The sequence below is a fragment of the Leptodactylus fuscus genome, chromosome 9 (genome assembly GCF_031893055.1).
Source record: "Leptodactylus fuscus isolate aLepFus1 chromosome 9, aLepFus1.hap2, whole genome shotgun sequence".
Taxonomy (NCBI): domain Eukaryota; kingdom Metazoa; phylum Chordata; class Amphibia; order Anura; family Leptodactylidae; genus Leptodactylus; species Leptodactylus fuscus.
In genome coordinates, this window is record NC_134273.1 from 46636952 (window position 1) to 46660268 (window position 23317).

General features: G+C 40.7%; 1 protein-coding gene across 2 annotated transcripts in view; it reads right to left on the reverse strand.

Annotated features, from left to right (window-relative positions):
- UBN2 (ubinuclein 2) overlaps positions 1-22550 on the reverse strand; it is a 37869-nt gene extending 15319 nt beyond the window's left edge. Inside the window, exons 1-9 of one of the 2 annotated variants that reach the window (XM_075286324.1) lie at positions 21885-22549; positions 16930-17022; positions 13462-13563; positions 12837-12974; positions 9674-9783; positions 7437-7926; positions 7279-7349; positions 2919-3048; positions 880-998 (exon numbers count right to left, since the gene is read on the reverse strand). In XM_075286324.1, coding sequence (XP_075142425.1) covers positions 880-998; positions 2919-3048; positions 7279-7349; positions 7437-7926; positions 9674-9783; positions 12837-12974; positions 13462-13563; positions 16930-17022; positions 21885-22292 — 1661 coding nt within the window. In that variant the 5' untranslated portion in view covers positions 22293-22549. Of the gene's footprint in view, positions 1-879; positions 999-2918; positions 3049-7278; positions 7350-7436; positions 7927-9673; positions 9784-12836; positions 12975-13461; positions 13564-16929; positions 17023-21884 lie in introns of both variants that reach the window. The other variant, XM_075286326.1, reaches the window with a different exon arrangement.
- Positions 22551-23317: the final 767 nt, after the last annotated feature.

Sequence of the window (23317 nt, forward strand, 5' to 3'; positions counted from 1 at the left end):
TAACCTCTGCTGCCGTTTATTAAGTCTTTTACAATCTACTTAGTGGCCATTTTTTTTCTTGTCTAAAAGTACTCAATGCTCACATACTTTTAGCTTAATTGTGTGTTTGCCTTATTGCACTTTGCACTATATATACCATAGGATATATTTGGCTCCTTCTGGTAGCATATGTATAATCTGGCCTTATGCTTTAGCTTACCTTGCTGGTTCATGTGGTATATATATATATATATATCCTGTTTACCACTCACGTTTATCTACATTTAATAACTATCCTGGGCAGTATTGGTCTCTTTGCTGTGCTCTCTTTTTTGTACATTTATCTGTGTGTTACTTGCATCATATATTTTGTATAACTTTTTAATGTGATACTATTAAAGTTTGTATATTCCTATTACGAGTTTTGGTCTATTTTTGACCTCACTATTTTGAGTGTCTGTATACCTATTTCTTTGTTTTTTGTCTATTAGTTTGTGGTATAGACATGATTTTGGATGTAGGACCCTACTTTGGGAACACACTATGTGTCTCAAAACTATATTTAGTTTTTCCCTCTTATGTGCTAGGTTTTTTATCATGGTTAGATGTAAGTAGATATAAAAGCTCAAAACCACAATCGAGCATATAAAGGAACCAATCAAGGGTGGCAGCATCTTCGTCCTTGACGTGGTGTGGAGATGTCAGATCAGAGACAAATAGCCGGGGTGGTACCACCCACAGCCGTGATAGGACAAATCGTGCACTTCAGAATGAATGTCATCCTATTCACTTCTGAAGGGCGCAATTTGTCCCATCATGGCTGTGGTTGCTACCACCCCGGCTATTTGTCTCTGACAAAAACAGACCAATCTAGGATTATAAAATGGTTCATATACTTACTTGGCATTTCTAGCTTGATTATGTGCTTGACAATCCTCTTGGTATCTGTTCAACTGGCCTGGCATTACATTACTGATAGCGGTTTTTAGTTTTAGCAGTGGCTCTTTCAGGCGGTCATCCTTAAAATAAAAAAGAAAGTTTAAAGTTTTCATTTTCTTTATAAATACTGCAACAACCCATGAGGAGCATTTTGTTGCAACAACAAAAAAAACCCACAAAACATCACACGTTTATAGAATACTGCCAATAGCTTAAAGGAAACTCACTAATCCAATAGTGATGGTCTATCCTAAGGATCCTAGGATAGGTGAATACCAAATGGGTGGAGTCTCAATATCAGCAATGGTGACACTGTCAAAAACATAGTGCACAAGGCCAGAAGTACACAGTTCCAAATGCAAGCAGAGCACTGGATGGAAGGGTCTGTAAGAAGTGCAGCAGCTGCTGATATGAGCTAACTGATGGGAGTGCCAGATCTCAACTAATTTGATATTGATGACCCGGCCCAAGAATAGATCATCAGTCACAAAATCCAGAAAAAACCTTTTGCAGTTTCTGGTGTTAGCTGAAAAAACTGTGTTAGACTATAATAATTCTAATAATCTGAAATCAATTAACCACATCTGTAAGAAAATCTCCTGGATTTCCTCTCAGGCCTGGTTCACACTTGCATTCGGGGAGTCCGCTTGGAAAACTATCCCCATAAAGAAGCTATTACCTTAGGAAACTGGCAGACACCATAGGCTATAATGGAGTCCATGTGGTTTCTGCACAAAGAATGTAGAGAGAATAGTGCTGCTTACAGGTCTTTTCTCTCTGCACATTTCATGCAAATAGGGGAACAGAATGACTCAAGCGCATGTATAAATGGGGCCTCAGAGACACATGTACTATAAACACAAATGTGTTAAATTCTTTCAAAGTAAACATTTTGCAAAAGCCTGTAAAAGGTCTTAATTGTTTTCCCACTCAGTCTATTGTGTGTCGCGATTCTAGCCTAGTAAAATTCCAGAGTGTATTATATATACACTATGTGATCAAAAGTATCCAGACACCCCCCAAAACCAAACGTTTTTCATATTAGGTGCATTGTGCTGCCACCTACTGCCAGGAACTCCATATCAGCGACCTCAGTAGACATTGTGAGAGAGCAGAATGGGGCGCTCCACGGAATTCAAGGACTTCGAATGTGGTCAGGTGATTGGGTGCCACACATCACACAGGTCAATGCCAAACGACGCCTCGCTTGGTGTAAGGAGCGTAAGCATTGGACGATTGAACAGTGGAAAAACATTGTGTGGAGTGACGAATCACGGTACACAATGTGGCGATCCGATGGCAGGGTGTGGGTATGGCAAATGCCCGGTGAACGTCATCTGCCAGCATGTGTAGTGCCAACAGTAAAATTCGGAGGCGGTGGTGTTATGGTGTGGTCGTGTTTTTCATGGAGGGGGCTTGCACCCCTTGTTTCGCGTGGCACTATCACAGCACAGGCCTACATTGAAGTTTTAAACACCTTCTTGCTTCCCACTGTTGAAGAGCAATTCGGGGATGGCGATTGCATCTTTCAACACGATCGAACACCTGTTCATACTGTGCGGCCTGTGGCGGAGTGGTTACACGACAATAACATCTCTGTAATGGACTGGCCTGCACAGAGTCCTGACTTGAATCCTATAGAACACCTTTGGGATGTTTTGGAACGCCGACTTCGTGCCAGGCCTGACCGACCTACATCGATACCTCTCCTCAGTGCAGAACTCCTGAAGAATGGGCTGCCATTCCCCAAGAAACCTTCCAGCACCTGATTGAACGTATGCCTGCGAGAGTGGAAGCTGTCATCAAGGCTAAGTGTAGGCTAACACCATATTGAATTCCAGCATTACCGATGAAGGGCGCCACGAACTTGTAAGCCATTTTCAGCCAAGTGCCTGGATACTTTTGGTCACATAGTGTAATTCAGTAATACACAAGTGGCGCACTACAAGATTTTCAACATCATTAAACAAGATAGAGAAATATAAAGTGCATACAAATACCTGGATGTGAAGGTGTAGTTTCTTAAGTCGTTTGACAAGAGTATCCTTAGTGCATGGTACAAATGCTTCAATATAACCATAAACTCCATTTCTATTTGCTGGGCCGAGTTCTTGCAGCTGTAACTCAATGCTGTCAGAAAATGACTAGGGTTCAGATTAATGAATTTCTGCAGGTTCACAATCAATTTACATATCCATATTACAGAATGTGCATTCTTTATAGAATTCAGTCACTTTGCAATTTAGGTTCACAACAAACTACTCAAGTATTACAGAACTTTAGCAAATTATATACAAATAAATAAATAAATTACATAAATAAAAATAGGTTGAGGATGGGGTGTTAAAACCAGACAAAATCTTTGTGGGCATGCAGCAGTATACAAAGCATGTCAAATGTGTCACTGATTTTCACTCCGATTTTCAACATCACAGTGCCAAAAAGTGAATCCAACAGACTTTGCTGCAGAATGGAAATGAAACAGGTATTACCTGAGTCACAACAGTTAAAGTGGAGACAGTGCAGCTATTTCTATTTAAGTAACAATAGAGGTTACATTTAGGTAACAGTAGAGGCCTGTCCACTATAAACCGTTTGTTATGGGGAATACCAATGTCGTTCATATTATGTGAATAGAAGCCACTGCACTTGCTCCTAATCCCACTGCTGCAACTTCTGGAGACTGTCAGAACAGCTGATCTGAGCAGGGTCCACATGTTGGACCCCACAGATCAAATAGTAGATGATCTATTATTTGGAGAGGTCAGTGTGAAAAATCCTTTTTAGGGCCAGAAAACTACTATAACTTCAAACAAACATTTTGATTTATAGGTATTTCAAATACAAAAGAAAAAATGCCAAGTAATAAGCAGCACAAAAAGGAGAGATAGCTATGGCCCAGATAGTTCAAAACATCCCAAATTTCCAAACCAGTTTTGTAGCAAGTACTAAGAGGCATAGAGGAAAGGAGAGACCCTTCCCTTAATTTCCTCATTAAGAAATGTGTAATAATTGGCAGCCATTTCTTGAAAAGGCTTACGCCCATTTCTGCCTAATCTGCTCTACCCATAAGCAGAAAGTATTTAACTCAAGCCAGGATTTCAGTTTAAGAAAGGGTAGGTGGTCTCAGCCAGTGAGCTAATAGATTCCTAAAGGCTACAAAGATAAGTATGCATATACTTATATCCTACTTTCTTTCCACTTCTGAACAGCACACACTGAAACCCAGGTGTAAATTCAGGGTGATCCCAAAGTAGCACGTGTTTGGACTGTCAGTAGGGCTAGTGATAATACTCTCTACTAAGCGGCCAGCAACTACTGTATCTCTTATTTGTATACTTCAGATTAAGGCAGGGGTCCTCAAACTACGTCCCGCGGATTACACGCGGTCCGCCAAGGACATTTATCATGTGGCCCAGATCGCTCACTAATGGGGAATCCGGTACAGGATTCTCAGTTAGTGAGCTTTTGATGCTTTCGGTTGTATGTGCAAATGCTGTAACCTCCATAGATTAAAGAACAAAAGGGGCTGCAAAGCAGAAACTGCAATATTCAGGCTGCAATAGGACTATAATCAAAACTGGTATCACAATATCTCCAATGCAGAAAACAAAAGGGTACAGTGCTCCAACATCTCCACTCAGAAATCTATCAGTGGCATCTCCTGACAAAACTCAATAATGCATATTTTGTATACTTTAAAGCTTAAGTAATCTTTCAGACAACTTTTGATTTCCTGGCAGTAAATGTGTCTAATATGTTTTGTAATATACTTTATTAACAAATTTTGGATCTTTTCTGTAAAATCCTGATTTTTTTCACTTTCAAGTTTTAGAAATGCTGCTTTGTTTGCCTGCTATGTGAACTTATTCCTTCCATTGTTTACACAGCCTTACCATAACCACGGACTTGTGTGACAGGACAAGTGACCTCACTCACTGCTCTCACTGTTATCTACAGCTTTGCTAGCAGGACAATCAGTTTAGCTAATTGAAGTTTGCTGATATGTAAACACACAGATAACATTGAGTCCTCCAAGCATATGCATATTATCTGATCTGCATAAATATTGTGATACTTCAGTGTCCTGTTCAGCAAGGTGGTGGAGAAATACAGGAAGTGAGAAGAGACAACAGGCAAAGCTGTTGAAACCGTGAGATGGGAAATTCCCTTTAATGTTACTGTATACAGGAGTACTGGGCTGCGTAACATGTAGAGAAAGTGAGGATAGGGGAAGGTCACTTCAAACAGTTATATCTCGGACATTATAAAACATACAAACTTGCTTTTTGAGTCACATGAAAGAGGATATTCTCTTCTGTGACACTAACGCTAGGGACCAATGCTATTTAAATTTATTTCCAGAGATATCAATAGTTAAACACACAGTCGGGATTAGGATATGTACACTCACCGGCCACTTTATTAGGTACACCATGCTAGTAACGGGTTGGACCCCCTTTTGCCTTCAGAACTGCCTCAATTGTTCGTGGCATAGATTCAACAAGGTGCTGGAAGCATTCCTCAGAGATTTTGGTCCATATTGACATGATGGCATCACACAGTTGCCGCAGATTTGTCGGCTGCACATCCATGATGCGAATCTCCCGTTCCACCACATCCCAAAGATGCTCTATTGGATTGAGATCTGGTGACTGTGGAGGCCATTGGAGTACAGTGAACTCATTGTCATGTTCAAGAAACCAGTCTGAGATGATTCCAGCTTTATGACATGGCGCATTATCCTGCTGAAAGTAGCCATCAGATGTTGGGTACATTGTGGTTATAAAGGGATGGACATGGTCAGCAACAATACTCAGGTAGGCTTTGGCGTTGCAACGATGCTCAATTGGTACCAAGGGGCCCAAAGAGTGCCAAGAAAATATTCCCCACACCATGACACCACCACCACCAGCCTGAACCGTTGATACAAGGCAGGATGGATCCATGCTTTCATGTTGTTGATGCCAAATTCTGACCCTACCATCCGAATGTCGCAGCAGAAATCGAGACTCATCAGACCAGGCAACGTTTTTCCAATCTTCAATTGTCCAATTTTGATGAGCTTGTGCAAATTGTGGCCTCAGTTTCCTATTCTTAGCTGAAAGGAATGGCACCCGGTGTGGTCTTCTGCTGCTGTAGCCCATCTGCCTCAAAGTTCGACGTACTGTGCGTTCAGAGATGCTCTTCTGGCTACCTTGGTTGTAACGGGTGGCTATTTGAGTCACTGTTGCCTTTCTATCAGCTCGAACCAGTCTGGCCATTCTCCTTTGACCTCTGGCATTAACAACGCATTTCCGCCCACAGAACTGCCACTCACTGGATGTTTTTTCTTTTTCGGACCATTCTCTGTAAACCCTAGAGATGGTTGTGCGTGAAAATCCCAGTAGATCAGCAGTTTCTGAAATACTCAGACCAGCCCTTCTGGCACCAACAACCATGCCACGTTCAAAGGCACTCAAATCACCTTTCTTCCCCATACTGATGCTCGGTTTGAACTGCAGGAGATTGTCTTGACCATGTCTACATGCCTAAATGCACTGAGTTGCCGCCATGTGATTGGCTGATTAGAAATTAAGTGTTAACGAGCAGTTGGACAGGTGTACCTAATAAAGTGGCCGGTGAGTGTATATGTATAATATATGATTAAAAAAAAAAATTCCAATCTGTGTTTTCAACTCTGGAAATAATTTAGATAGCACTGCAGTCTTAGTAGAGAATCTACTTTTTCGTATCACACCAAAAAGTAAGTTAGTACGTTTTATAATATTGAAGTGACCCTCCCTTCATTTTCTATACATATTACACTACTCTGCACTACCCTCCAGTAAACCGTAACATTCAGTGAGAGGCAGGAACAGCTCCTAATACCGAAGCAAGGGAGAGAGTGAAAAATGGAGGATTTCATAGAAAGGATCCAAAATGTGTTAATAAAGTATGTTACAAAATAGATTGACAACTGCCAGGAATCAAAAGTTGACCGAAACTTTAGCTACACTTTAAAAGAAGAATAGCTGGCCTTACCACTAATAAGTATACAGAGGTGAGAAAAAGTTTTAGGCAAGTATGGGAAAAAAATGCTGCAAAGTAAGAATGCTTTCAAAAACAGTGTTCTATTTGTTAATTCACAAAAATCTATTAGATTGTTCTTTTCTTGTGTCATGCCTTTGCAGTTCGGAGTTCCTGATCCCGATGTGCTTTCTCTTGTATAGATAATCCTATAAGAATTACATGTATACAAACCTAACTAGTTATAATGGATAGGGGAGGGGCAGACTGCTACTTATTAAACATGCTCAGGTACACTTTAACTATGCACTGTTAAAAAATATATATATAAATGAATAAAAATTTACATACTCTAACAAAATGTTATTCATTTCTTGAGTGAAAAACTTCTTACGGCCTTCTTCATCAAACATTTTCGCTGCCTAGGGAAAAACAGAGTAACATAATGATGAAAACGAAAACACTTACATAATCAAATTCTTACATAACGCAGTGTCTTAAACACTTACCACCCGCAGATCTTCAATTCTTTTTTCCAGCTGAGCTGGAAGACCGTCAGGAAGAGGTGGGATTTGTTTTGGTGTCTGCATCTGGGTTGGATTTGTTGACTGTACAATGTTGCCATTCTCACCCTGATCTGAAACTGCAGGACTGTCATTGGAGGCCGAATCCAATAGTTTATCAAAGTCAAAATCTCCAAGCATTTCAAGGGCACACTCTGCCTCCTGTAAAAGCTCTCGCTCACTACCACCTCCAAAGATGGCAAGGACAGGGTCATTAGCAAGAGTGAGATCCGATAAATCATTGGAAACAGGAGCGGTGATGGATTTAGGAGGGGTTGAGACTACTGTTACAGTTGGTGGGTTCTGTTTGATTTCAGTTTTTCGCATTGCATCTTTCTCCTTCTGAAATTTCTGAAGCATTGCAGCAAGAGCCATGGAGTCTTTGTACAGCTTCTTCTTCTTTTTGTCAGGCTTGTGTGCATTAAAAGCAACAACCCTAAAAGAAACAGGTGTAAATTAAAAATCTCCAACAAGCCCCACTTTACATACAACTATGCGGTCTCTACCAGTAGAACCATTTTTGAAGCAGACAACACCCGCTCAGAATTTGTAGCGCAGACATACTGAGGGGTAGCCTTCACTTTTTTCAGCGTGGGACTGGTAGACGTTGACATATTCTGTCCTGCAAACAGGAGGAATCTTAAAAGGATTTGTCCAGTTTCAGCAAATAAATGTTACTCTTTGTAAAAGGAAAGATTAGATCATTTTCCAATATACTTTCTTTATCAATTCCTCTCATGTTTCTAGCTCTCTGCTTGCTGTCATTCTTGGTTCACCTCCAGTGGATACAATTCAGCCCAAGGCTCATTACAAAGTAGAGCCAATTACTGTGTGGTGACTGTAATAAGCTGTGCAGCCGTATGGCCAGCACACGACCATGGACTGATCTTTATCCATCAGAAGTAAACCATGTATCACAGCAGCAAAGATCTAGAAAACCGTGAAGAGTTGATTCAAAGTATAATGGGAAATTGTGGACCTTCACATTATACAAACAGGAATATTCGTACTGTAGTATAAAAAAATATGTACGGTACCTTCATTTTTAGTCACTATTATTTTAACAATACAAGATGTGTATAGTTTGCTATGTTTTACTACTTTTGAACAATAAAAACTTTTGTCTTAATAGAAAAAAAAAACATTAAAATTTAAAATTATGTCACTACATTCCAAGATCCATAGCATTTTTATTTTCCTGCTGATGTGGCTGAGGGCTTGTTTTTGCTATGGCAGCCTTTTAATCTGTATTGCTACAATGTTGGAGTATACACTGCCCCTGATTTCTGCTTGGGCTAAACTACAGCAGAACTTGGGAAAACAGTTGGGGGTTAAATAGAAGAACTTACATAATCTAGCTCTTCTGGTCTAAAGTTTGAAACTTATGACCGATATATAGATTCCAGCAGTTATGGCCCCACTGGTCACAAGTATGCCTAACTTTTACATGCAGCTGAACATGCGCACTGCTACTCCATACAAACTCTAAGGGGCTGCAAAAGATAGCCAAGTATAGAGCTCCATTTGAATCACACTTATCTTCCATTGTATTGATAAGTGTCAATCTTGGCAGAATCTTTGAGAAACAGAAACAGGCATAGGTCAGGAAATTATAGGGGATATATTCCAATTTCAGCAAATAAAGGTTATTACCTTTAAAGTTACAAAAAGTCTATTAGAAAAGAAAATATAAGCCCTTAGGGCCATTCACATGGAAGAATTTGGCGCTAAATTTTGAGGTGCACTCCACCTCAAAACCAGCTACAAACTCTGGTAAGAAGCTGTATCCCGTATCCCATTGTCTTCAACGAAATGCACAGATAGGTACGTCTTTTTCAGGGCATTTAAAAAAAGAAGAGCCATGCGAGATCTCGCCACTGAACCGACAGCGTGAGCCTCACAGTAATAAGTCTGAGGCCAACTAGCGAGCAAGCCTACAGCAGAAAGGCAAAGCCACAGGGACAGAATTTGGAGAGGAATCTGAGACAGAAGACCTCCTCACGCTCATCTCCAAATTTATGTGTGAAACCAGTTTTCTGTCCATTAATTGAAACCTTTCATGATATTTAAAAACAATATGTTCTAGATCATTTAAAGGTAAAAGGGAGAGGCAAAGAGATGAAATATTCGCTATAACATGTTGTTTAGAGTATAAAGAGGAGTCAAACAGAAGTTCCATGTACCCCATTGATTTTGAGACTTTCAGTTTTCTTGATGGTTTTTCCTTCTCCCCTGGGTCTTCTTTCCTTTTACGCTTCTTAAGTGACCGATCATCATCTTTCAACTTGGATACCTAAAATAGAACAAAACTGATAAATAAAAATGTCCAGATAAGCCACTCCCAGGAAAATCAACTGCTATCCTTGTTGTGACTTGCACATCTTGAGGCATCAGGGGTATTCTATTAAAATATAATCTAGAAGGTGGTGGCTACAAGAAAAAGCTAGTCCCCTTCCCAGTATCATCTAGTAATGAATCTGTGAAAAACAGATGAAACTCAGAGACAGCACCCGAATGTCGTGGAATACTATTGCATCATTTTCTTTCTCACTGTAACTCAGTACACTGGAGTGAAAAAAAACTGACAGGCTGGTAGTAAAGTAGATGCATAGATTTGGGAGTACATCAGAGGGTGTGTACTGGGCATGAAAGAAATACTACTAGGAGGTGGAGTGGGCAGATATTGGGAAGGGCTGACTGGAAAGTGCTGACACTTCCATAAACAGGTACGGCAGAGCCTGAGAATATGAGGAACGGTAAAAATGAACCAAATACACATAAAAAGGTACTCTTATGTTTATTCACTTATATAAAAAGCATTTCCTGCCTTCAGTTACATTTCCTTAGCCCTGGAGAACCCCTTTAACCCCTTGGTGCCTCAGCCAGTTTTGGACTTTATGACACAGCCCCATTTTTCAAATATGACACGCGACACTTTATGCAGTGATAACTTTGGAACGGTTTAACGTTTCCAGGAGATTTTGTGGGCATTTTTTGTGACACATTTTACTCCATGTTTGTTGCAAATTTGGGTCAATATGTTTATTGATGAAAAAATAGGAAATTTGGTGAAAATTTTGACAAAAAAAAAAAAAAAAAAGCAATTTTCATAGTTATACCACCCAAATTCGTTAATAAACATAATTTACCATATCTCTGCCTTATGTTGACAAATTTTAAACATTCCTTTAATTTTTGTGGACGTTTTAAGGCTTATAGTCTAACAGGATTTTTCAAGAGAATTTACAAAAAAAATTTTTAAGGGAATAATTCAGTTACAAAGGGGCTTTGAAAGGCCTTTATATTAGAAACCCCCCATAAATCACCCCATTTTCTAAACTTCCCACTCAAATAATTCAAAACAGTATATGGGAATTTTATTATACTTTTAAGCATTTCACGGGAATTAAAATAATATGAAGGCAAAACTTAGATTTTTTTTTTTTGTTAAATACATTCATTTAGTCCTAAAATTAACACATTAACAAGGGGTTAAAGGAGAAAATGCACATTACAGTTTGTTATACAATTTCTCCCGAGCACAGAAATACCTCACATGTGGGTGTAAACTGAGGTTTGCGCACACAGTAGGGCGCAGATTTAGATGTTTGGTATCTGGACGCCATGTCATGTTTGCAGAGTCTCTAAAGTACCAGAAATGTGGAATCCCCTAAGGAGTGACCCCATTGTAAATACTGCACCCCTAAAAGAATTTAATAGGGGGTGTAGTGAGCAATAGTATCCCAGGCAGGAATGCACAGCGGATGGTGAAGAGTGAATATGTAAGCTGTGTAGAGGACAATGGGATCACCAAATTCCCTACTATTTCCCCAGTACGTCCTGTGATTAAACACTGAGGGTCACTCTCCACGACATACAGTTACAATGTGGTGCACCTAGGGGTTAAATAAAATGGTAGTTTCAATTTACCAAAACGTTGTGCCAACTTTGTGTCATTAAAGCCACACTTCATAAAACGTTTTCAAGTTGAAAGTGGGGGAAGGGGGGGGGGGCAGAATCCCCAAATGCAGTTGTGAACCCAGCTGGTTGTCTGACAGAGTGTGTGCGTAAAACAATAAACCAGTTTGGGTAAAACCCAAAAAAATATATAGAAAACTGCGCTGAACCTATATCGGTAAAAAACAGGTTTTTATTGAAGACACTAAATAAAAATACACACGACGCTGATATGCCAGCGTTTCGGGGTAACCACCCCCTTTGTCAAGTGATACAAGGTAAGAGCAAAGTTGAACCTGTGGTCCAAAGGTAGGCAGGTCTGCAGTGCTCAATCCTGTGCCTGTCAATATTGACAGATATAGGTTCAGCGCAGTTTTCTATATATTTTTTTGGGTTTTACCCAAACTGGTTTATTGTTTTACTTTGCCACTCCCCTGTCCTAGGGGACGTGAATAGAACTGCCGCTCATAGTAACCTGGTCGTACATCTAGTCGTGGTATATCCACTTTAATTGGCGATCCGCTCAGTGCACTCCATTTTTTGTACTTATTTAAGAGTGTGTGCGTGTCTTGACAAGCTGGACACAAATTTAAAAAAAAAAAAAGAAAAAGTGCATCAGCCACTCCAATTGTAATAAATGAGTGTATAGTGCTGAGGCTTTGTTGTTTGTGGGGTTTTTTTTTTCCCATGTGGAACACAGTAAGGGTTGGTTCACACTAGCGCTTGTATTCCATCCGGAAGAAGTCGATTTGAGCGGGCAGTGCGTGGCAAGCACACGGAGCCCATTATAGTCTATGGGGTCCGTGTGCTTTGACAGCACATCACTTCAAATTGAGATTGTATTCCGTCCAGGGGGTGTCCATGCAGACTCCTTCCGGACGGAATACAAGCGCTAGTGTGAACCAACCCTAACTCTCAAAAAGCCACACTGCCAATAAACTATATTTTGGAGCTTCTCTCTTATAAAGCCATGTATGAATAAATTGACGAATAACTTACCCGTTGATGTTGTTGTCCCTACCATGTCTGACATTCCCTAATTTGTGCTCAGAGCGCCAGATTGTGGGGATTTTAGTTATATCTGAAAAAGAAGCTCAGAGGAAGCTTCGAAACGTCATTCTGTCATCATTATGAGTTAGCCATTAAAAAAGGTATCACCTACTGAAGACTTGCAAAGTTTTTTGGTTTTCTATATTTTATAACCACTGGCTAACACGGTACCAAAACAAAGATTTGTGGGGACACAACCTTTTGACAAAGGAAATGCTAACATCCAATTGTTCATCTATTTAGAAATATTCACGAAGGATAAGAGGAATAGCACAATTGTTTTTTTCTTTTTTTTTTAAATGTATGATGGATGGGAAAGGGGAATAACTGCCTACTTACTTTCGATGATTTGTGTTTTTTGCTTTCAACAAAATCTTCATTTTCAGAATCTGAAGCTTGACGAAACTGCAGAGTTCCAGTGTTGATATAAAACCCCCCATATTTTGTAGTCAATGAAGCTGGAACCAATTCATCATACTAAAAGTGAGGAGAAGGAGAAAAAAAAAACGTTTGTTTAGATGCAGTCCATTGTTTTTTTCCTGAAATTAGAGTACTATATTTTGATTGTATTAAAACAGACAAAATCTAAAGTATATTTCACTTCCACTGCAGTGAAGCGAAGTGCATTGTATGGCTGTCCATAAGCAAGAGGTTGAATGCAAGAGTCAAATGTATACTTCAGCAGTACTCTGAAAGCAACCTCTGAATGGAAGTCTCCAGCTTATGCTATCCTCAAACAAGGCAAATATCAGTTTTTGAAAAAAGTTAAGAAAAAAAAAAATACAAAAAACTCCCTTGTGCTTAACAGTACATTTTCGGCATGCAGAGCTTTGCCGATGCATCACTACTGTATTCTGCTTCAACTCAAGTTTTGAGGGAATGAATGGCCACCTATGTTTGTCTCATTTCTTGCACACATACAAAAAAATAAAAATAAAAAAAAGTTTTCCTAGAACACACTTACTGCCTCAGAATTATCAATAAAGGGATCTGTCTCATCATAGCCATAACCTATGTCAATAAGATCCTGCATACGATCCTTCCGGTGGCGGTGACCTTTCACACCCTGTAAGCAAAGAAAATAAATAAATTGCCACTTTTTCCGGAGCTGGGTTGAAGAGTCAGCGGACACTAGTTACTATAATCCTTTCCCAAAACTCTGGAGAACTGCAAAGTGACAGCAAGCATCACACCAGTTACAAGCTGCTTACTCACAAAGCAAGTATGGAGCATAAGCAAGTAAGTAATACATATTCACAAGTACTGGAAAAGAACTTACCTAGCCCTAGAAACAATGTGGGAAGTGGTAGCCATGAGTCATTGGGCCAAAGGTACTGGATGCTTTAGCCCCTAGCAAGATCCCTTCAGGACCAGATACATTCTAGAAGGGCATGGTACTTCTAGTTTACAATCAATACATTTTTTATCTTTTAACCAGAGATTCAATGTTTTATGAGCAGAACAGAATTTTTTTTTTCTTACACCGATCCTATACTATGACGTACTGTGGGCATTACTCATAACATGCAGCTGACAACGTACTGACACACCTGCAACCCCATATAATTCGGACCGTTTCACATTTTTAGTTGCCATAGCTTAACATATCTCTGCCAACAAAACAGTTAAAAAAAAAAAAAAAAAAAAAAAAGAAAAGTTATAGGCGACAAAATAAGGTGACCCTAGAAAACGTGTTCATTTTCGAAAAATGCCGATTTATAAATTAACTCTATAAACAGAATAAAACCAATATAACGTATTTTTTGGACTATTAGATGCACCTAAGTTTTAGAGGAAGAAAATAGAGAAAACATTTTTAAAGCAAAAAATGATAAAATATTTAATATTTGGGAGTAGTACTACATTGACAGGTGACCCTGCAGCTGTACGGGGATGCATAGAGCGTTTTTTTTTTTTGCGGGGTCAGGTGTACTTTTTAGTTCTACCATTTTGGGAACTGTCTATTGCTTAAATCATCTTTGATTTAAATGAGAGGCAAGACGGTGAAAAAAAACACGGCGGTTTGGCACTTTTGATTTTGACAGTCACCGTACAGGAAAAAAAAAAAAAAGTAGTCTGGGCATTTTGGGACACAGGGATACCTAATATGTACGTTTCACAGTAATTTTCTACTTTTATATGTATTCTAGAGAAAGGGGGTGATTTAGAAGTTTTATTTATTTTATTTTTTTAAACTTTTTTTTTTTTACTATTTTATTAGCTCCCCCCCTAGGGGGCTTTGAACCTGCAATCAATTGACTGCAAGTACCATAGACGGCAATACAAGTGTATTGCTGTCTATGGGAGATTCTATACATAGACCAGCCACAATAGTATGTTGTTATGACAGGCCTGGGAGCCTTCATTAGGTTACCGGCTGTCCTAGGAACAGGTCGGCTCCTGCGACCACACCGCACAGGAGCTGGCCTGCAATTTTAAAGGTATGGGGCTGGTGGGTAGCAGCCCCGGGGGAGATTTTTAAACTTTAGACTTTAATACTAATGCCCATGATCAGAGAAGACTCTGACCGCGGACATTAGCTCCAGCATCTCTGCTGTACGTTACCCGGTTGGTATGGCGACTGCTCTGCAGTAGAGCAGCAGCCATTGGCTTTACAAACCCGGCATCCGCTGTAATAGAACGGTGAATGTCGGGGAGGGTTTTAGCTACTAGGGCCCGCAGTATTGCCACACTCCTGCCGCTGCAGGAAGCCAACAGCAGCAGGAGTGTGGCGATGCTTGCTATTCCACTTCTCCTCCCCCCTTATAGTCCACATTCGGACTATAAGACGCACCCCCATTTTCCTTCCAAATTTCGGGGGGGAAAGTGCGTCTTATAGTCAGAAAAATATGGTAAATATGACAATGCTATAATTGTAATAACCCATCATTAATTTTTAATGTAGAGTGAACTTCATAGGAACAAAATGCAAAACATGGTAAAATTGTGGCTTTTTCACATGGACCTCCCAAAAATATTAATAAAAGCTAATCAAAATGTACCCGAAAATAGTGCCAAATAAAAGTACAACTTGTCACTTAAACAATAAGGATCTCTCATAGCTATGTTGACAGAAAAGTTATGAAATTTGGAAGGCAAGAAAGGAAAATATGAAAAAAAGTTGCAGAGCATTACAAAGTACCCTGCATATTTAAGGAATCTTTGGCCTTAAGAACATTGCATTATTTTTCTTTGTCACATGACGAAGCAAGGGGAGAAACACATGTTGGGGCTGCAGAAGCAGGTTGCAGCTTCATTCTGGGTAGTTATCCACTTCATAGTTATGATGTTTGGTACTTTTTGTGTATTAAGTCCATGGTACAGCGTAGATTAAACAGTCTATAATTTGCTGCCTTTTATACTCGCCATTACTTTCCATGTATTATACAGGCACTTTCTTGTATACATAATATACCGGTATTTCCATGCTGTGCTAGGTACGCCCCTTACATATTAACTTATGTGACATATATGCTTCTGGTACAATTCGTTATTGTTCTATTATTTTGAGAAATATATATAAAATTTATATTATATATTTTGGATAATTGTTGTTTTTATCTTTGATGAAATTTTGTTATTCATGTATTAGTATATGGTTTGGATCTTATCCTGGCACCTCAGAAACAATTTACACATTAGCACCTTACATTTGCACTTTATATTTATGTGTATGAACCTTGGGTGTGGCCATGACCTCCACCTCTCATAAATTTTAATTATGTTTTAACAATAGTGCGTTTAACTTATTCAATAAATAAAATTAATTATTTGAGATTATGTTTATGTATTTGGGTTTATGTATTTTGACCTGTAATTATACTCGCATAGGCACTTTTTTGGACTGATGTCTTCATCCATAACCTCATCTACTATGTAACTATAATTGGGGAAGCTATTTTGTTTTTGGGTTACTTTTTTTTTTTTTTTTTGGGGGGGGGGGGGGGGGGTTGTTAGCAAAATTAATTCTATTTTCTGTCTTTTTTTTATCGGCACCATATTTGCAATACAAATTATTTAGTGATTAACTTTTTTTTTATACTCTTATAAGAAAATACCACAATTCTGTACTTTTTCCATTGTAAGTCATTTTGCAGGAAAGGGTTAAAATTTTCAATTATTACTCTTGAAGTTGGACCTTTTAGATCCACAAAGAACTATATGTGCATTGGCGGTACAATGTTGCTTTGGCTGTTTCAAAAGTACACTGGACTTCGCTTATGGCATAGGATTTGCCCCCAGACACCCCTGGAACAAATTCAACGAGAACAAAGACAGACTGACACCTTATACTTGAGAAGAAGCGAGTACTTTTTATAGTTTCATTATAAAAGAGGTATTTGTACACCACAGAAGAGCAAAAACCTATAATGGATGATCCTTCATCTGTAACTCGCTTGCACCAGGAATAGAAAACTAAAAACCTACTTACATATTTCGCTTCAAATTTCTTTGCCATTCTTTCCACTTCTAGTCTTTCACGTTCTTCGTCATTAAACGGATCATTAGATGGTGGAATTTTTACCTACAATGCAAAGTACAATTATAGGTTACTTTCCATTTACGTTCATATCACAAATCAGTAACTGCAATACTATGTGACACCCGGAAGTGACTCCGACCTGATACATTTAAGATCAATCCATAACTAATGTTAAAGAAAAGCTACCAACATACTTTTTTTCAAGCCAAATCTGATGGGTTTGTCCAAGGGTTATACAAACCCTGGTGGATATGTAATTATGGTACATAATGAATGGAAAAAAAAAAAAATCTTCATTAATTGGCATACAAAGTGTTACATGCAGTCAAAGATTTTAGCCTGCTTGTAGAATGGATTAGTCCAGTGGTGTCCAATATGTCGATCGTGATCTACCGGTCGATCGCAAAGGAAGTATTGGTCGATCGCTTGACTTTTTTTTTTTTTAACTTTTTTGTTTGTTTGTTTGAACCAGTCTTGCACTGGTTCAGACGTCTATGTTTCAGCGTAGGCAGCGTCATCACCCCACCTACGCTGATACGCAGACATCTGCCAGGAGAAAAGGATGCGGCGGCGGCAGCAGCAGCATCGAGGTCAGTAAGTATGAGAACTTTATGTTTGTTTTATAATAGGCCGCTGGAGTATTCCCCTATTTACCAACCTCCCTGGACCTGTTCACTGCCGCCCCCCTTCTCCTTGTACTATAGGCCGCGGCGGTCGGTAGTGAATAGGCCCGGGCCAGGCCGCGATCCCACTACCACTATTATTATATTCAGGGGTCTTTTCAGACCCTTTTCAGACCCTGAGTATAATAATCGGAGGCCCAGGGGAGGTGAGAGAAAATAATAAACAATGTTACTTACCTCTCCGGGATCCAATGTCAATCTGACAATGCTGTGGCCCAGGCCCCACCCACAAGAAGTAAGAAGTAGATCTTTTGATTTGGTCATTTTAGAAGTAGCTCGCATGCTGAAAAAGTGTGAGCACCCCTGGATTAGTCACAATGATGTACAGCAGCAGCACTGCGAAGGAGACTTAAAGAAGACCTGACCTCTCCTGACATGTCTGCTATAGCAAACAGCTGTATTTCCCATAATATAACCATAATGAAGAATCCTTTCTTAAGATGATGGTGCGCTGCTAGACCTACTGGGGGTGTCCCTGCACATTCTCACACTGTTTTATAAGTGCCAGACTGTGACACATCCCTTAACCAGAGCAATAGTAACGAAATCTCCAGGGAACATTACAGAAGAACAGCACAAGCACTGAATTATGAGGAAAGATGCTGAAGAATTCTTTCTTGGTGAATGCATGTGTAAATATTAAGTACGTATGTGTAAGTATTTACTGAAACACGGCATGCATGTGAGCTGCATCCATTGAACTTTGCCATAGTAACTTGCAGAAGAACAAGCATGTATATGTTCTACATGTATATGTTCTATTTTAGCACATTCGTCTTCAATGGCCCTAGCCATAGTGTTACATCTGCAGTGTAAAGCACTGCATGAATAAATGGTAGTGTATACATTTATATTTACTGAAAAAAAAGGAACATACCGCCAAGGGCAAGTTAGACAATGACAAACCAGATGTGTTAGCCATCTGACACTTTCATGTGGGCTTAGGAAATTACACAACTCCGTATTATATAGTTACTCTAAATCCCAGCAGCGTACAAGTTGTTATCATCGGACATGTTACTAAGCTTCCCAAAGCAGTGGGACCATCACTAATGGACAGTGAAAGAGCCATCCAAACATCACTATAAAAATCCTGACATGGAAATGGCCACTTACAGAAAAGGCAGACAAAGCAAACAAACAAGAGTAAATTTAGCTATAAAATACCGCACTGACGGTCGTTTCACCTTGGTGTGCGGGTCTCCGTTGTTCGAGTCAGCCATTGACTATAATTGGGCTCTGCTGTTTTCAAGCTGAATGCGGATGAGAGAAGAGTCCGCCATGCAGGACTTTTCACTCTACCAATTTCTGTGACCATTAGACTCCAGCACAGATGTGAACACAGCTTTAAAAAAGGCAATCCAGTAAAAATTGCAACCCCTTCAGGATATAAATCTCTTATTTAGTGTAATGTTACTAAATAAATTATAGATTTATTTTCAAGTTATGTCCCACCAGCCCAAACGACTAAAAAATCACCAGATTTATCAGTGGCTGATCCTGGATATTAAATGGAGTCTATCATTACCTAGATTGTTTTTTTAAAGGGGCTCTATCACTGGGAAAAGTCATTTTTATCTAATCACATCCTTGCATAGCCTTTAGAAATGCTATTTCACACCCACCTTTAGTATGTAGATTGTCTCAGTGGTGTCTGAATAAGTTCGTTTTTATTCATATGCTAATGAGCTTCCAGCCAGCACAGGAAGTTCCCAGCAGCCTCCTCTCTTCTATTATCTCCTATGTGTGTGAGGCAAACAGGAAGCTGAATCATCATCATCAGCCTCCCATAGGAAACAACAGGAGAGGAGTGCACGATGTATTGTGCAACAGTCTAATTAGAATGTGAATAAAAAATGACTTATTCAGAAACCACTGAGGCAATTTACATACTAAAGGTAGGTGTGGAATAGACTTTCTAAAGGCTATGCAAGGATGTGATTAGTTAAAAATGACTTTTCCCAGTGATAGAGCCCCTTTAAATTAAGTATATCTTTACATAGCCTTTACAAAGTCTATTCTAGGCATACCTGTCTTTCCTTAAAGGGGTTGTCCCATCACAAGGATCCTATCTATACTGCTTGTTAATGTGAATGTAAGACTTTTCCTAAATACACTGCTTCAGCAAAACTGCTTTGTTTGTCCACTATCTTACTTTATTCATTTTTTTTGACACATCCCTTGACTTATCTGGTCATAAGTCAAGTGATGTATCAGCCTGCTGTCAGGGGGAAGGGAGGAGGAGCTAAGTGCTCGGGAGTGAGCCTGGAGGGGGGGTAGTTCACCCTTTGGGGGGGGAGAGGCCGTCAATACAGACCCGGCATCCGCTGTAATAGAGAAGAGGATGCCGGGGACGGTTAAGACACCAGTACAGGTGCCTGAAACATCGCTATGCTCCTGCCCTGCATGAAGCCAGCAGCGGCAGGAGCATAGCGATGTTGCAGGCATCTGTGCCGGCGTCTAACCATCCCCGGCATCCGCCTCTCTATTACAGCGGATGCCAGGTCTGTATTCACATATGCACAGTCAGCCGCGAGATGCCGCTGGCCCTGCGTGCACGCTCATAGATGGTGAGACCAGTCTAGCCTTCACAATGCGAATACAGACCCGGCATCCGATGTAATAGAGAGAGGCGGATGCTGGGTCTGTATTCACATTTTGAAGGCTAGACTGGTATATGAGTGTGCACACAGGGCCAGCGGCATCTCGCCACTGGCTTTGCATATGTAACCCCGCCCACCAATGACGCAACAAAGCAGGAAGACAGAAGATTTTACAGCAATGAAGACTGGTGAGTATGCGACATGGGAATACCCCATTAATCCTCGAACCAGTTTTCTGCATATGCAAATTAATCTTTAGGGAGCAGAGGGGGCGTTATCCCTGTGTACTAAGCACCACTGCTTCATTAGCCGCCTAAGTTTCTCACCGCCCCTTCTTGAAAGACGATCCCTCCTCCTACACCTTTTCACTGTGGTGTACGTGCCTAGCTGCTCTGAAAGCAGAGAAGGGGTCTTGAAGGAGGGATCGTCTTTCAAGAAGGGGCGGTGAGAAATGGGGCCGGCTGATGATGCAGTGATGGTCAGGGCACAGGGATATCGCCCCCTGAAGATACATTTGCATATGAAGAAAACCAGTTTCATTGAAAAAAGGCTGCGAGGATCAAGGAGACACATGTATGCCTACAATGGCCTTTCTAAAGGCTATGTAAAGATATGCTTTGTTAAAATAAAAAAAACTATCTAGACAATGATAGACTCCCTTTGAATATGACATATCTTTAGACTGCGCAGTCTAGTTTATACACCATATTTACCCCAGTGACTTAGTCATAACCACAATAGTACATCTCGGCCACTGTGTGCAATGGAGGGGAGTATATAACTACACAATAAAGCGGTCAGTAAATTCTGCAATAACATTACAATATACAGCACCTCATTTCCAACAGGGGGAAGGGGGTAAGACTGGAATACTTCTCTAGCTAGGACAAAATAGATGTGGTGCTCTAAGGATATGTTCACACAATCTACTAGGTCCATCATACAGCAGATACCACCCATGCCTAATGGACCTAGTGATTATATTGGAAAGAACAGGATTGCATTCATGGTTATTTTACCAAATCTACTGACAAAGGCTCCAATAGAAGCCTCTGAAGGCAGAGAGAACAGAGCTTTAGGGTACATCCACACAAGTCATAAATCAGCAAAAAAACTAAAATAAAGTACCAAATTCATGGCAAAATCTGCAAGTTAAATGCAGATTGAGCTGCAGATCTGCCAAGAATTTCAGAGTGCTCATTAAAGGAGATGAAATCCTTGGTTATAATAAGCAGCATAAACCGCATCAAAATCTGCAGGGGTTAATTTCCATGCAGATTTTGCAGCGTGTGATTTGGAAACCTCTCACCCACTATTGTGAATGCTGCAGACTTTCCACCAACAATAAAGTGGTTTTATTCTTTTAAACAAACTTCATTGAAGCAGACCTCTGACTATGAAGTAATATATAGTAATGGAGGATCATCAGATCTGCATGGCATACACACATGGCATACAGAGAGTTCCATATGCTGAACTGATTTCCACGTTCTCACAGCAGCCACACTCAGGGACCAGGGGAATGCCCTCCTAATAACACCACACCGGCACTAGCTGATGAATGAGACGTATAGCAGGACATGGGGGATCGTGGCATGGACACGGTGCTGCCTCTCACCTCTTCCCTTGGCACGTTGCCTGCCTTCTTCTCGTTCTGCATCAGGAGCCGGTAACTGAACTCTGCACAGCTCTCCTCGGTGGGGTCCATGAGGGTCAGCTCCAGCCTGATGGTGTTCTCCGATCTCGGCTTATCTTCCTCTGCTTTACTGTTGGCCTTGGCAGGACACGATCCGGCCTCCCTGACCGTGGTGGAGGAAGTGGCTGCTTCTCGCTGCGGCCGTTGTAGCGAGGTCGGTGGAGGAGGCCTCTGCTGCATACCTGGAAGCTGTGCTCTCGCTACCTGGGAGCGCTGAACTACCGCCGAGGCCGCAGTATTCCGCTGCTGCTCTGCTATCAAGCTCCCTACAGTCTCGCGTGGCTTCACGGGTGAGAGACTAACGAACGGCACCCTGCGCGGCTCCGCCATTCTTTCCCCAGATGGGCACCTTCCGTGAGACCACTGAACTGGCGGCCTACCGTCCGCTTTCCTTCTACCTTATCTCCAAGCCCGTGTAGCCGGGGCGCTGGTGACGGCAAATCTCCTATGTCCTGCGAGCCGCCACCAGCTTCATTACATTAACTATCCTGTGTGTCGCCGCCATCTTGGACCCCACATAAATAATAACAGGGCCGCTTTCCAAGGCGCAAGCGCTCAGAGGTCGCCGTGTTTGGGCGTGAGTAAGACGTCATCACGTAACTCACTCTCCTCGTTTTGCATTCGTTTGGACGCGTTGACGACACATTACGCTGCCTCCTGACGTTGATAACGCGTGTGTTACCAAGACAACGGAGACGCCGCGCTGCTCCTTAGGCAGAGGCAGTAGTTGTAGTTGTCTGTACAAAGGTCTATAACTAGATGGGGCAGAGTTCTTGGGGTCTCACAGTGATCAGTGGGGTTACCCCAAGACAACTAGTATAGGATAGATAACGCTTCAGGTACCAAAGTTGAGTCATGGGTTTTACAATAATGGGGAGAATTACTACTAATACTAATACATTTTATTTTTATATATCGCTGACATATTCCGCAGCGCTGTACAATTTGTAGGGTTCAAATACAGACAGAAAGATACATTACAAAGAAAGTCATTTCACACAATGGGACTGAGGGCCCTGCTCGCAAGAGCTTACAATCTATGAGGTAGAGGGGGTGACACAAGAGGTAGCAGGGGCGGCATTGCTTATACAGGGGTCAGACAATGTTGTAATAGAGGTGACGGTTATTACACAAACTTAAAACTTTATGAGCCGTCAACAGTCATGTCCTTTAACATGTGGATGGAGCTTGGACCTATAAAGTTTTGTGATAGGCCTGTCTGAAAAGATGTGTCTTTAGTTTGCGTTTGAAACTGTAGAAATTGGGAGTTAATCTGATTGTCCGGGGTAGAGCATTCCAGAGAAGTGGTGCAGCTCGGGAGAAGTCTTGTATACGAGAATGGGAGGTTCTGATAA